At 62.0% G+C, this 14,944-nt stretch overlaps 1 protein-coding gene across 2 annotated transcripts; it reads right to left on the bottom strand.

Annotated features, from left to right (window-relative positions):
- Positions 1 to 2,530: 2,530 nt before the first annotated feature.
- Positions 2,531 to 14,338, bottom strand: SLC9A5 (solute carrier family 9 member A5; the record flags this gene model as incomplete). Of its 2 annotated transcripts, none has more annotated exons than XM_084269975.1 (16): positions 2,531 to 2,997; positions 3,282 to 3,413; positions 3,570 to 3,648; positions 4,206 to 4,376; positions 4,508 to 4,634; positions 4,801 to 4,889; positions 5,050 to 5,179; positions 5,814 to 5,884; positions 5,975 to 6,064; positions 6,596 to 6,798; positions 6,937 to 7,157; positions 7,276 to 7,453; positions 7,730 to 7,808; positions 8,068 to 8,231; positions 8,853 to 9,155; positions 14,206 to 14,338. In XM_084269975.1, the coding sequence occupies 16 exons, from the start codon at positions 14,336 to 14,338 to the stop codon at positions 2,531 to 2,533; spliced, it is 2,637 nt and encodes an 878-aa protein (XP_084126101.1). The 2 variants fall into 2 exon arrangements, with proteins under 2 accessions (XP_084126101.1, XP_084126102.1); XM_084269976.1 differs by having other exon boundaries at positions 3,579 to 3,648.
- Between the last annotated feature and the right edge of the window lie 606 nt (positions 14,339 to 14,944).

Genomic DNA, 14,944 nt, shown 5'->3' with positions numbered 1-14,944 from the left:
GATGAGGAAATCCAGTTTGGCACAGCGGGGTTGAGACGGGGGGCGAGGGGCACGGGGACACGGTGCCTGCGCGGGAGAACTGGACCGGGAGCTGCAGGAACCGGGATCACAGAGTCACAGAATCACCGGGTTGGGAAAGACCTTTAAGATCATCAAGTCCAACCATTCCCATCCTAAGCTAAACCAGATCCCTGAGCACCTCAGCTACCCTTGTTTTAAACACACCCAGGGCTGGGGACTCAGCCCCCTCCCTGGGCAGCCTGTGCCAGAGCCCCACAACTCTGCCAGGGAAGAACTTTGCCCTCCCAGCTGAGCTGACCCTGCCCTGGGGCAGCTTGAGCCCATTGCCCCTTGTCCCATCTCCTGTCCCCTGGCTGCAGAGACCATCGCCCACCTCTCTGCACCCTCCTGGCAGGGCAGGGGAGGTGGGGAGAAGGTCTCCCCTCAGCCTCCTCTTCTCCAGGCTCAACACCCCCAGCTCCCTCAGCCACTCCTCGGAAGCTTTGCTGCTCTCTGGCCCCTTCCCCAGCCTGGTTGCCCTTCTCTGGACACACTCCAGGACCTCAGTGTCCTTCTGATGGTGAGAGCCCAGAACTGGACCCAGCACTCCAGGTGCAGCCTCACCAGTGCCCAGCCCAGGGGCACAATCCCCTCCCCAGACCTACTGGCCACACTGTTTCTGACACAAGCCAGGATGCTCTTGGCTTTCCTGGGCACACTGCTGGCTCATGGTCAGTCACAGTCACCCAACACCCCCAGGTCCTTCTCTGCCTGACAGCTCTCCAGCCAGTCTCCCCCAGCCTGTAGCTGCAGGAGGTTGTTCTGTCCCATGTGCAGCACTCTGCCCTTGGCCTTGTTCAACCTCATCCCGTTGGTCTCAGATATGCAGATGGGATGTGGAGATAGATGTTCCCTCCCAGGCACAGGGAGACCAGACCAAGACACCCACTCCAACTCCTGTTTATTGGACGTTACAAAATACTCTGCATATATTTTTCACATTAAAACGATATCCTTGTGGGTAAGGTGGGAAGTCTCGAGTCATTCGTGGTGCCCACGGCTACGGAAAACACTGACCCAGCTGGAGATTTAGTATGGCCCCATATCAGAAATCAAAGCCAGGATAAGGCATACCAGAAATGCAAAACTATATAAAAACCTTTTAAAAACCTCATGCTCATCTGGTGGGACAGGTACAGAGCAGAACGGCCTCTGCTGAGCCTCGCTGATGGTACCCAGGGCATACTGCCCTGTGTTGGGCTCACTCACCCAGTGCACCTCCGTGTCCCCTTCAAACCTGCCCCTGAAGCCCCACAGGGAGCCATTGACCAGTTTTGGGGGGGTTAGTAGCCCCGGGTCCCACTCTTCCCAGTGAGGAACATCCCCAAGCCCCCCACGCTGCTGGTGTGCAGCAGTCATGCTGAGCTCTTACATGCTGAGCAGTTCTTGGAGGGGCAGTTCTTGGCCTTTGGGGGTGCCAGGAGGATCTGTTCACTGTGCCCCATTGCCACCAGGTCCCACCACCCTCCCAGGAGGGACCAGGGGTGGCTGGGAGGCAAGTTGGGGGGGGGATACACCTCTGAAGATGCACTCAGCTCTCACCCATCATCCCAGCTTCTGATGTACATTCATACCTGCTGCTGGCTCCACTCCCTGCACTGCCACCAGCCCTCCCAGCCCCAGTCAACTGGAGGGACCAGGAGGTGGGCAGGATGGATGCTGAGGATGCTGTGCCTCCTAGCAGAGCCAGAAAGCTGAGCACCGCAGGTCCTGGGGACACATCCAGACAGCGCAGGTTGGGTGCTGGAAGAGTCCCTGTGCGTACGGGTTTGCTGGTCTGGCTCCTGGTGGAGCCAAACCCCAGGAGCGCCGCTCCCAGTCCTGAGAAGGTCATGGCTGTGGTACCTCCATCCCTCGGGGAACACAGAGCTGCCGTGGCGAGGAGCTCATCCCTGGCTGAGCACCCTGCATGCTCCGAGGAACCAGCACTGATGCCGACGACTCAGTGGCTGGATGCAGATGGGTTCTTGTGCACTGGGCACTGCTCCCAGCCCTCTCCTAGGTCTCCTACCCACAGCTGGGCTGGAGATCGGCTGGTGTTCCCACACTTGTGTGTGGCCATGGCCCATGAGCCATCACCCACACACCTCAGGGCAGCACAGCCTCAGTGGGATGGAGTCCAGCTGGGATCCCAGCCCTGGGAGGAACATCTCTGGCCTCCCAGCGCTGTGAAGATGTGTAGGGACCAGAGAGGAGGAAAGAGCTTTGGGGTCTGCGCCTCTCAGCGTGGATGGGGGTTGGTACCTGCCGCTGCAGCACGGAGCCCAGTTAATGACCAGTTTGGCATCAATAGGTGCACGGGCAAAGCCCACCCTGGAGTGCAGCTCCAGGAGGGTTCCTGGGCTCCCCTGCCACTCCTGGAGATTAACAGAGACACACAGAAGCTTCACAACGCAAGGGAGCAGAGCGGGCAGCGGGTTGCAGCCCCTGGGCAGCCCGCAGCCCCCTCCCTGTCCTGTCTGCAGCCCCCTCAGAGGTGGCTCGCCCTGTTGAACATCAGCCACCTCTGCTCTGCAGCGGGCAGCATCCTGCCCGGCTCCTCCGTGGCCATCAGAGGCTGCAGCTCCTGCTGCTCCAAACCATCTGGGCTGCTGTCACTCTGCGACCTGCCGCTCTTAGAGACGTGGCTGGGGAACTGGAAGCAGGAGCCCTGCTCCGGCATCGCCTGGCTCGCAGACTGGGGCTGCTCCTCCAGCACAGGGCAGGCGAACCTTCTGTGCTGAGGCCCGCTCTCGATGCCCGGCGGGGAGGCGATGCTCTCCAGGGAGGAGATGCTTTGGTTCCACGCCTTCTGCATATCCACTGGCACGATTTTGGTGGTCTCCGAGGAGATGTAAACGGCCAGATCGGCCTGGTCTCCTTTCCATGGCAGCTCCTTCTCTGCCAAGGTGGGCGATGGTGGGATGATGCAGGGGCTGGGGCACACATCCAGGCTGCCTGGGGGTGCAAAGGGAGGGGCGGTGAGAGGGACCTTGCATACCTCTTCCTCCCTCCCTGCGCCCTGCAGACCTTGCAGAGCCAACTGCTGCCAGCTGGCCCAGGGATGCAGGAGCCAGCAGGGAGGCTCTGCCATGCCTCCAGAGCCACAGAGGACTGCGGTTCTCCCTCGTGTACTCTGCTGACTTTGGTTTTGACCAGGCCAAGGCAACTTTGGTCCCCCGGGGTGGGACAGACAAGCCACCCACCAGCAGCTGCCCTGGCATGGGAGCATCAGTGCCTACCAGGAGCTGTCTTTCCCTGCAGGACCTCATCGGTGGCTCGAGCGATGAATACGATCCCTTCATCGTCCTCTCTCTCTGTCTCCGAGCTATCGCTCTCCTCCTCCTCTGAGCTGACCATCACCAGGACAGGAGCTGCAGCCAGATGGAGGGAGTTGGTTTGGAGTGGGGCACCCTGCAGCAGCAGGACTACACCCATGGGAGAGGGGCTTGCTGCTAACATAAACCCACCGAGCTCCCATCCTACCCCAACAGTTCCCTGTGTCAGGACCCACAACCCCCACCAGCCACCAGCCTTACCCGCCTCCTGCCAGGGGACGTTTCTGTGCGTCTTCCCATTGAGCGTGTCACTAGCCAGAGGGATGTTCTTCTGCGAAGGGAGAGGGACTGGCTGGGACCCCAGCTGTGAAACCCCTCATCCCAACCCAGGGACACATATTCCCACCCCAGCTAGATGGCAACTGGCACTCAGTGGCTCCTAGTCCTTGGGCGTTGCATCTTCAGAGCACTACAACATCTCCGCTGCCATAGCTTCAAGAGCCTCCAAAGGAGAGAGGACACCTACAGCTTGCTTTAAGATGCAGTGCCACACTTCTGTGCCTGGATCCACACATGTTCAGGCAACTTTATGCCCAGCGCTCTTGGAAAACAAGTGTGTGGCTCTTCCAGGGCTGGGGACCACTTCGCCCAGGGAAGAGCTGCCCCATGGGAGCGCTGGTGTGGTGGGGCCACATGGATGTGTGAGGCCTGCGTGCTCACACACAGCGTGTGCAGGACTGAGGTGTGATGAGACGCTTTCCCTGCCGGCTCTGGAGCTGGGGACGCCCTCAGCACCTCACCTACACCCCAAAGGACCTCACTGTCTGCAGCCTGGGGGAGGCCAAATCCCAGATCTAGTAACAGAGGAGGAGGTTGGGGAGCGCTTGCCTTCTTCCTGCCCTTTTCCTTCAGCCTGGCCTTGCTCTTGGAGGAGCAGACGTTGTGCTTTGTGGACTTGAAGGTCTCCAGCCGCCTCTTCATGTTCTGCCGGAAGATTTCTTTATCTTGGCGCTCTTGTTTATCTGGAGAGATGAAGTGACGGCTGTAGCTGGCCTTGTACTGGCCGAGGGAGAGGCAAAGAGACACAGGGTGAGCAGCTTGGCCCCCAGGGAGCATCCTCCATCCCTGCTCCTCCTGCGGGTGCCGCTACCCTCGGGGTGAGCCGCACGCCACGGCCAGGGAGCGCTCACCCGCCGGCGGGGCTTGTAGAGGCTCCCTCGCAGCACGTGGTGCATGGCAGCGTCCTCCTTGTCCCGCCGGCTCCGCACCGTGTCGATCACCTGCAGGTCCAGGCACGCGCCGCTCCCACTCTCCCTCCTGCCGGGGCAGATTGGGATGGGGGGAGATGGGAGATGCTGGGCTCTGTGCCTGCATCCTGCCAGCTACCCCCCACCCCCCCAGCACAACCCATCCTTGGGGAAGGGGGTGGCTGTAGGGGTCCGGCGAGGTCTGCCCAGGGCTTTGGAGGGATGCTTGTACTCACAGGAGGTTGGTGACCGATGACTCCGACATGGACGTGCGGCTGGGCATGGAGGGCAGCGCCAGCTTGGCAGCTGAGAGCACGTGGCCACCCTGGGAGGTGGGAAGGAAAGGCTGGCATGGGGGGCAGGAGGGCCCCAGCTGGGCTTTGGGGAGGGGGATTCCCACTGCCCGGCCAGAGGGGACGCGACGTGGCCACGTGTGAGACAGACCACTGCCCTAGGCCAGACAACTCTGGTCAGGGCCACCCAACCTGGTCGACGAAGCTGATAGCATCACGGATGTTCAGCTTGTAGTAAACATCCCAGATCTCATCCCGCAGCCTGTAGGCAGACTTGCGCATCAGGAGCTGGCTCAGGTACTTCTTGTCAAACTGTTCCCACCTTTGAAGAGATGAAGGTGTGGGTGGGACCCCTGCCCACCCAAGGCTGGGCACACAGGACCAAGGGCAGGAGGGGAGGGGACACGCTGAGCCTTTGTCCCTGCCCAAGGGGAAGCCGAAGACCAGCGGATCCGCAGGAGGTGATGGAGTGGGGCCAGTGTGGCTGGAGTGCTTCCCCTCCAGGAAACAGGCTCTTCACATCCTCTTCCTCTCTCTGTGCCGTGGATAAACACTGCCCAGGCTCTAACAGGGCTGTTCCCTCCTCAGCACCCAGCGCCAGCCTGTCGGTGGGGAGATTCTCGGCCACCACCATCACCATGGGCCCCCCCACGGCTGCCCAGCAGCTCTGGCACGGGCAAGCAGTGCACCCCCAGCTCTCACAGTATCCCCAGACATGCCTGCCTGACCTCTCTCAGGATGCTTTTGGGGAGCTCGGTCTACTGCACAACAGCAGCCAGACAGTTCTCTTCCAGACAGACTGACAGACAATAATGTAGCCTTCCTGGTCCTGCTGCCCTGCCTACCATGGGGATGTCCTCCAGCAGGGACTCTGCAATGTCCCCACGACTGACACGTGTTCTGCCCCACCCCCATCATCCTGATGGTTGTCAGAGGGTTCTGGCTGAGACACTCACTTGTCCCGCCAGTAATGGTAGCCATGGTGTCCCACGATGTCCTCCACCGCTGCCAGGATGTGGTCAAAGGCCTTGAGCAAAGAGAAGAGGGTGAGAGTGGTGGCAAGGCTGCGGGTGCCCCAAGGGTGCAGGGAGACAGGCAGCCTCACACCAGCACCTACGTGCTCATGGAGCTCCTCATTCAGCGTGGGCTTGTGGTGGTCACTGCGCTTGACCTTCAGCCACGTCACCAGAGGTTTGATGGTGAGGCCCTGGAATGGCAGGAGAAGGCAAGGGAAAGACTGGGAGGGCGAGAGGGCGCATGGCTGGAGCACAGGGAGCAGAAGGAGCATGAAGTGACCAGAGACAACATCTGTGCTAGTCGTGTGTGTCCCTACCGACCCCAACCCCTGCTCCTGGGACCTGGGAGATGGTCCTGTGTCCCGGCAGGCAGTGATCATGTCGTACCCCTCCAGTCCCCTTCCCCTAGGCTTGTGTCCCATCCTGGGGCGCAGGAACCCTGAGCCCAGTGGCTTTGTGAAGAGAACAGTCCAGCCAGGAACATGTCGCTGCTGCTCTTGGAGCAAGTCCCAGAGCAAGAGGCCAAGAGGGAAACAACCATTGGCCATGGACCTGCCATTGTGACAGCCACCACAGAGGCCCTGCATGCCAGCCCGGTGATGGACGGGCTACTGGGAGGCACAAGGGACCAAAGGTCACTAGAGAAGAGGTACTTGCCCCAGAGACATGTCCCAAGCCCCCAGGTGAGCGGCACTGGAGGAGGGCACAGTGCCCATCCTCACCTGCACAATGACAGTGAAGAACACCACCACGATGGTCGTTGCCACGAAGTAGTCCTTGGCTTTCACCTTGGCTCTGTCCAGCAGGATGACCAGGGCAAAGGCCACAGCGCCACGGAGGCCACCGTAAGACATGACCACTTGGTCGATCCTGTCCAGGGGGATGAGGCGGAAGCGGTTGAGCACGTAGGTCTGGAGGACAACACCTAGGGAAGAAGAAGGAGCAGGAGAGCTTGGGATGCCAGCAGAGCCCTGGCCAGAAGCCATGCCCAAGCCTTTCTTTGGGAATGCCACTGTTTGGCATGGCAAGGCCTGGGGTCTGTGGCCCCCCACAGCAGACTGACCCACAGCTCTGAAGAGCAGGATGAAGAACAGGGTGCCCAGCACCAGCGCCGTGTCCCATGCCCACTTTGAGGTGTCCACAGCTGAGATGCCCAGAAACATGAAGATGATGGTCTCTGAGCTGCTGGCCAGTGTCTTCATGGTGTACTTGACCGTGGTGCGGGACTTCTGGGAGATGTTGGCTTCCACATACTTCTTGCAGCAGATTCCACAGAAGGTGACTCTGCAGAGGGGCAGGAGGAACCAGCGTGACCCTACAGTGGGATGAGGAGTGGGTCTGCACCCCCAATTTCCTGGGACCGCCCCCCGCTCCCCTCCCCAGGGGTCTCCCTGGTACTCACGCCAGGATGGAGGAGAGTGAGACCATCTCGGCGGCGAGGTACGCGATGTAGGCCAGGAGGAAGACGAAGAGCGGCTCGATGATGCGCACCCGCTTGGTGAACCGCGTGATCAGGGCCAGGAGGAAGGCAAAGAGGAGCCCCACGGCCGTGCCCCCCAGGCTCACCAGGAAGAAAGAGGCTGGCGCGAGGGGAAGACTCGTTGGCCCCATAAGCAAGCCAGCTCATCTCCTGTGCCCCACGGCCGTCCCATGCTGGGCTGGCCAAGCTCCATCCTCCCACCCAGGTCCCCACCAAAGGATCCCGGGGTAACAGCTGACATGTGACCACCACTGGGATGGAGATGACAGACCTGTGGCGCTCAGCACCCACCCCATGGTATGAGAGCATCCGTGCCTGCCCCCTCCACTTCCACCCCAGAGGAAGAGCTGGAGGGGCTGGTGGGGCACATACTCACCTACCCCCTTCATGTAGTCCGTGGCGTGGATGTGTGCTGGGCCCTGCTCCACGAAGGAGTTGAATACCTTGTACAGCACCTGCAGGCAAGGCAAATCCCTTGGGGAGGGCAGGAGATGGGCCCTCTTCAGAGGGACAGGCCCCATGGAAAAGGCATTGCCTGCCCCGAATCTGCCAGGTGACATGGCTCATCTCAGCAAGCAAAGTGCCCCAGGTGCAGGAGAGAGACCCAGAGAGCATGGCACAGGTCTGCCCTCAGCTTGGAGTTGTCACCTGCATCTTCTGCCCATCCTGGGGGACCCTGGCTCCACTCCAGGGTTCCCCCAAGCCCCAACTCACCACAGTGACAGCGTCGTTCAGGAGAGACTCGCCAAACACTATGATGAAGAGGGTCTCGTTCACGTGGACCTCTTCAAAGACAGCCAGCACTGCCACAGGGTCCACAGCGGAGATGAGGCTGCCGAAGAGCAGGAAATCCATCAGCCCAGCTTCAATGCCTGGATCTGCTAGGACAGAAGGACCAAGCTCAGGCAGACCATCTGCCCAGGAGCCCCTTTCAGCAGGCTGAAACAAGCCTCATCTTGGCCTCATCACCCCAACTTGGAGTGCAGTGGGCTGAGCCAGGGAGCGCTCACGGACCCCCCCAGGAGAAGCAGGGCTCAGCACATCATTGCTGTGGCATGAAGGGAGAGGGGGTGGACATCCCCCCTGAACCCAGGTGCATTGCTACCCCTCCAGTGCCGAAGGAGGCTCAGCAGCCCCACTTCAGGTCCAGGCATCAAGCGGTTCCTCAGGGCTCAGTAGACCCAAAACACGGTCCAGCCAAGCCAAGGCCCATGGCTACAGCTGAGGACAGGGAGCATGTCAGCGAGCCAGCAAAGCCAGCCAAGGTCACCAACAAATATAGCAAAGAGATGAGTCAGCTCGGTGCAAGCAGAGCCCATTTGCTGGTCCTGCCAAAGCAACCCCCCCAGGGATGCCGGGACCCTGCTCCTGCAGGATCCACGGGCTTCCTGGGGAACCACGGCAGGGCTGGGCCGGGGGCTCTGAGCTTGGGGGTGCTTTGCACCCTCCGACCCATCCAGTGGGGATGCGACCCAAGCCGGGCAGCCCTGAGCACCCACCCATGAGCCCGGCCCGGTGCAGTCCCCAGAGCGCGGCGCCTGTGGTGAAGGAGTTCCAGAGTGTGCCCACCACCGCGTAGGTGAGGATGGCGCCGATGTTGTCGAAGAACAGCCGGCTGGGCATGAAGTAGCCCGAGTCGAGGACAATGGGGGGCAGGAGGAACAGGAAGAACATGTTGGGCTCCAGCTGGTACTCAGCTTTCTTCGCCACGGCCAACACGATGCCCCCCAGCCCCAGCCCCAGCAGGATGAGGAGGCAGCTCTCCGGGACGACAGACGTCACCTTCCTTGACAGGTGGAAAACTAGAAGGAAAGAAAGAACGAGACCATCAGCCAAACAGGCACGTGGACAGAGCACCCCAGACCCATAAACTCCACAGAAGGGTTGCCTGATGCACAACGGACCCCCAGGGAGGACAATGGAGCACCTAAGGCTGCTTCATGGCCATGAGCACACAGATGACCTTCCAGCTAGCTCCCAGGTCAGGATTTCAGGTCCCTGCCCCTTTGGGATCCCACTCTCCTCCTCAGCTACCTTCCAGCCTACCAAGCAGGCCAGGCTTTTTGCTTTTCTTGGCCCCTGGCATCTGCCCTTAAAGGATAAAAGCAGCCAGCAAGCACATTCCTGGTGTCACAAGCAGCTCTGGCTGCCATTCAAGCGAAGGCATCCTGGTTCACCAGGACATGTTACCCCACTCAGAAATGAGGATGCTCAGCCCTGGCGACGGGGTGACCTTGTTTGCAGCCGCCTGAGCAAGCAGCACGCAAACCACTGCAGCACAAGCCAGTCAGCCGGTCTCCGTGTGCACAGCGTTCCTCAGCTCCAGGTAACCTGCCTGCATGCAAAGCCAGGCGTGCAGGAGATGCTTTGAATAATGAGGTTATTCCACGCTGAGGTTTGGACCAGGCATTAGAGAGGGATGTGTTTTCTGAGAAGAGCAGTGTCTGCCTTGTACATCATCCATCAGCTCCGTGGCAGGGAGCCCGCAGCTCAGGCACAGCGGGATGTCATGCCAGCCAGCACAGGGGACTTGTTCCTCCCAGGCGGTCTTGTCCCCAAGCCAGGGCATCCCCCGTAATCCCAAATCACCCCAGCGACTCCCTATCCCTGTGGGTTCCTCCTCCCTAGTGCCGTGTCCCTGCTGCCCCCGAAGGGCTTGGGGAAGCAGCAGTTGAGTTGTGCCTTCGCCTGGGACACCAGATGAAGAAACCTTCTCCTGGGGGGGCTGGGGGGGTGTGATGTTCCTCCAGGTGCTTCCAGAGCCACCTCTGTCCTTGAGCACCCAGCAAGTATGAGGGACATCACAGCAGCTTCTGAGCCGCTGCTTGGCTACGAGCCTGGCCCTGCTGCCAACCCAGCACCCAGTCCCTGCAGCCCGGGATTAAAAGTGCCCCTGGCTTGTGCCACGTCTCCCCGCTGGAAGGAAAGCTCTGCTGCGGTCACACTGCTGCAGACCCTTGCTCACACACTTCTTCCTTCCCTGCAAACCCCCAAGGACAGACCATAAGCTCTGCCTAGATCAGAGTCCTCTCTCTAGTGGCAAAGACCTGGAGAGGAGCCCAGGAACAAGCAGTCCTTCCTCAGTAGGTTTCCATGTCTCTGTGCCCTTGTCGTTCTCCTCCCGGTCCTGCTCTGTCCTTTCTGGAACGGGTCCCAGCATCCCTGAGACACCCTGGACACCGAAGTGGTGGCCTCCTGATGTTCTTCCTTTCTCCTTTCCTACCACCTCTTAGTCGATCTGCTTTCCTTCGCTGCAGCTGAGCGCTGAGCTAGAGGAGATAATTCACTGTCAGGGACCTGGTCCCTTGGCAGACCCAACAGCTGGGAGCCCACCACGAATGTGCAGGCTAAGGGATGCTTGTCCTCCTGTTCCTTCCTTCTGCTCCTTGGCACGGTAACCCATGTCCAACCCGGCAAGGGCAGAGCCACAGGCACTGAGGCGGTGTGATCTGTGGCTCCATCACCAACTGCCTTGAGAGGACAGAGCTGCAGAGCACCCAGGGCCCAGCCTCTGCCACGGCTCTGCAGCCACAGGGCACCCACCCTTACCCCCAGCCGCCTCTGCTCTCTGCCACAGAGGCAGCGGCGATACGGACACTAAACCCCCCCCCCCCCCAAAGCCAACCCCCAAGGCCAGAGAAGGGCTGGCCAAGCTCCAGCCCAGCCAAATTCCTGCTAAAAGGCCCCGGCAGAACCCCTCTGTTCACCCCACGTGAGGCTGGAGAAGGCAACGCCAGTGGGCGAGCGGCGCTGGCGCGGCTCCTGCGGCACGCGGCGAACCCGCTCCCGCCCACGGGAACAAAGCTCTGAAGTTTTCAAGAAGGGAACGAGGCGTCCAGCCCCTCTCCTCTCCTCTCCGCACACCAGGGAACACTGCCAAGATCCCCGCTCCCTGCTCCGGCAGCCCATCTGCACTCCCCGTGCTGCCGAGATACACCCGGCTTGGCTGGAGAGCCCCAGGAGGGAGAGCCCACGGAGATGCTGTGGGGACTGGGCTTGTTCAGCCTGGAGAAGGCTGTGGGGGGACCTCACTGCAGCCTTCCTGTCCCTGAAGGGAGCAGAGGAACAGGAGAGAATTGGGTTTTCCAAAGGGCAGAGACTGGCAGGACAAGGGGGATGGAGTGAAGCTGGAGGAGGGAAGGGTTAGAGGAGATATTGGGGGAAGTTCTTTCCGGGCTGCCCAGAGAGGGGGTGGGTGCCCCATCCCTGGGGGTGTTCAAGGCCAGGTTGGATGGGGCCCTGGGCAGCCTTGTGTAGCTCCAGGCCTGGAGGTTGGTGGCCCTGCCTGTGGCAGGGGGTTGGAACTCTCTGATCCTCGGGGTCCCTTCCAACCCAGACCAGTCTGGGATTCTATGACATGGGGCCATGGCCTCTGTCTGCCACCCATCATTCTTTCCCAAAAACTTGGGCAAAGAAGGGAGCATCATGGGTGGAAAAGGACTCTGCTCGTCCAAAAGTCTCCTGGTTGAGGGGTGGGGGGGATGCTGCCACCCTCCTGAGCTAATGGCAGCGCACGAGCGCCTCTGCAATGGGGGAGCAGCCAGCGGGGACGGGGTGGAACCAGCTCTAATTTTACATGCGCCAGTCAAGAATTTCAGGATTCGAGGTTCCCACAGCAACGGTAACTTAGCCACATGTGAATTAACTTCAGAGCCCTAATCCACACTCAGGAATCCATAATACAGGATTTGCCATTGGGAGGACTCGGGGTCAAAACCTGCTCCCCTCCTCCAGTGCTGGGGAAACGCCAAGACTCCTAAACCAAGGCACGAGGAGCTGCTGGGGACGGAGGTGATGGTGCCACCAGCAACGGGATCAAGGGACCACGTGCTGCAAGGACAGAGGGCTGTGACCCACGGCAATGCTGCCAGGTGGAAAAACACCCATCTGATAGCAAACCCCTGCTCACAGGGCAGAGGAGGAGGAGGTTGGGCCAATGGGCACCGCTTCCCTCTGCCCCACATCCTGCCTGAACAGATCTGTGTGCTTTGACCGAGGACGGGAAAGGCAGCAGAGCCCGGATGATGCCTCATTGTGCAGGAAGGCAACACCCAGGCCAGTTTTTCCCCGCCCCGGGTGTTTGCTGGCTCAGGGCACCCCGGCATCATGACCGCCTTGGAGAACAGAGCCCGCAGTGTCATTTCTCCATCACCCAGGCGTGGGGCCGCTTCCTCCCCTGCAGTCACAGGGCTGTGAGCTGGCACCGCAACCACAGCGGCTCCTCCACGCCAGCCTACGCCTGGCGTCCACGGCCAGCGCTGCCCGCTCCGCTCCCTGACATCCCCCACCCTGTTCTAGTGTGCCCCACGGACCGTGGGTACAGGGGGCTGCATGCCACCTCTGGGTACCCCCCTGCCAGGGTGCTGCCTCTGGGTATGGGTGCTGCTCGGTGCTGTGAGCATCCATCAGACCCATTGGATGCGCTGAGCCAGGCAGCCCGGAGCTACCTGCCATCAGGGTTGCATCTCCCAAATAGAGAAAGAGAGTGGCCATCAGCTCACCTCAGGCCTGGAAGAGCATGGCAGAGCTGGGAGCTTTGGAATGACCCTGGCTCAGCTCCCCCCTTTGCCCACCCACCAGCACTGGGTGGAACGCAGCGAGGGAAACTGCGCAGGGAGCAGCTCGTGGAGAGAAGAGAAGAGTGAGAGAAAGGGATCATCCCTCTGATCTTCTGCAGGAGGGAGGACTGTGCTCGGCAGCAGGAGGTGGCACAGCTGCAGACAGAGGGTTGTGTTTTTAAGCTCACGATGCCCGTTAATTCATTCCTCGCGATGCTTTAGGTCTCCCTTGTGAGAAGGCCAAGGAAGGAGAGAAGCACGAGGCCCCTGGCAGTGTATCCGATGATGCTCAGGACAGGCAGAGGCCAGCCGGCGGTGACGGCTGTAGTTGTCCCCTGCGTACTGGGAGATGCTGCTGGTCCCCCACTGCTCACAGGCTGCCCTGCTTACCCTGGAACCCACATTTCTTGAGCTGGCTCCAACCCACGAGGGTGCCGGTGACCCCACCGAGGGGGCTGTGCCCACGGCAGGGCCCCCACTGAGGAAACCTGCCTCAAGGTCACGGTCTCGTCCCAGCACAGCAGGCAGGGACACTGTGGGAGACCAGCCCCTGGGGACCCTGCTCAGCACCCTGGGTGTTCCAGGGCCACAGCCCTGCGGCAGCTCACCCACATCCTCCTCACACCTTCCCACGCAGCCTCTTGCAGCAGAGCCTCCCCTCCTCCCCCAGCTGCCTGGTCCTGCGCTGGGGGGCACGAGAGCCCGACGCAGTGCTGATCTGGAGTGACCCACCGGAGGGGACCACCAGCACAGACCCATTCCTGGGCTGCAGGGGACACATCTTGCCCAACACCGGCACCACTGACCCTTTCCTGAGGCTGGGGGGGCCAAATAGCTTCCAGCGGCACGTGCTGCAGGCATGGGACATCCTTGCTGGACATCTCTGCTCGGCTCTTCTTCTCCTGAACCATCCATCCCTCCTTGGTGCCCACCAGTCCATCCCTCACGAGGACCAGGGGACCAGGCTGTCCCTTAGGCCGTACCTTCACCCCCCCCCCCCGCCGCGCATCACCCCCGGGGAGGGATGTAGGATGCGGCGCGGAGTCGCGCCAGGCCAGCGCAGCCCCTCCGAGGACGGTGCCCGGCCGGGGGCTCATTCCGTTCCTCCCCCCAGCCCCCGCGTCCCGGTGTGCGGTAACACTCCTCGTCCCGGCTGCCCCCGCTCCCGCTGGAGATGCCGCATCCCACCCTGCCTGCCCCGGGGCGGGGGAGGGGCAGCGGCTCCCGGAGCCCCGGCGGAGCGGGGAAGGGGCGGTTGGGAAGGGGAGGGGGGGACGGACACACGGCCACTCACCGATCTTGGCCAGGCTGGCCACCAGGATCCAGGCGGCCACCAGGCAGGGCGCCTGCACCTCCCGCCATTGCCAGCGCAGCAGCTCGGCGCCCGCCGGGGCGGCGGGGCCGGGGGAGGCCGCCGGGGGCTGCATCGGCCCCGCGCCGCTCCCCGCCGCTCCGCCGCGCTCCCGGCCCCCGCCCGCGTCACGCGCACGTGGGGCCGCACCGGGCCGGCCCCGCCCCGCCCCGCCCCACGCCACGGGCTCCGCCCGCCGCCCGCCGCCCCCCGCTCCGCCCTGGCCGGCCCCTCACTCTTCCCATCGTTCTCCCGGCACCGTCCCGCCCCCCGTTCCTTCCCCCCCCCGCACCTGTCCCGGTGCCCGGCTCCGCTCTCACCCTGGGCATCACCCTCCACTGCAGCGGGCCCGGGGCCCCCTGCCCCACCTCGGGCCCCCCGCACCCGCCTCGGTCCCCCCTGCGTCACCCTGCTGCCCCTGTGCCCCCCCTGCCCCACAGTGTCACACACAGACCCTGCCTCTACCCTGGTCCCCCCTGCCCCATGCACTTGCCCTGGTCCCCGCTGCATCATGTTGGTGCCCCCTGTCCCATGCCAGTCCCACTGCACTTGCCCCTCTGCCCCTACCTGGTGCCCCCTGCACCTGCTCCAGTGTCCCTGCCCGACAGCGTCATGTCCCCCCCATCTCTACCTTGGTGCCCCATGTCAGACTCCTGCACTTGCCCTGGTCCTCACTGCATCA

The sequence above is a fragment of the Gallinula chloropus genome, assembly GCF_964237585.1.
Source record: "Gallinula chloropus genome assembly, chromosome: 13".
Lineage (NCBI taxonomy): Eukaryota > Metazoa > Chordata > Aves > Gruiformes > Rallidae > Gallinula > Gallinula chloropus.
Note: the sequence above shows the minus strand (reverse complement) of the source record. Positions and strands in the feature narration are given on the sequence as shown.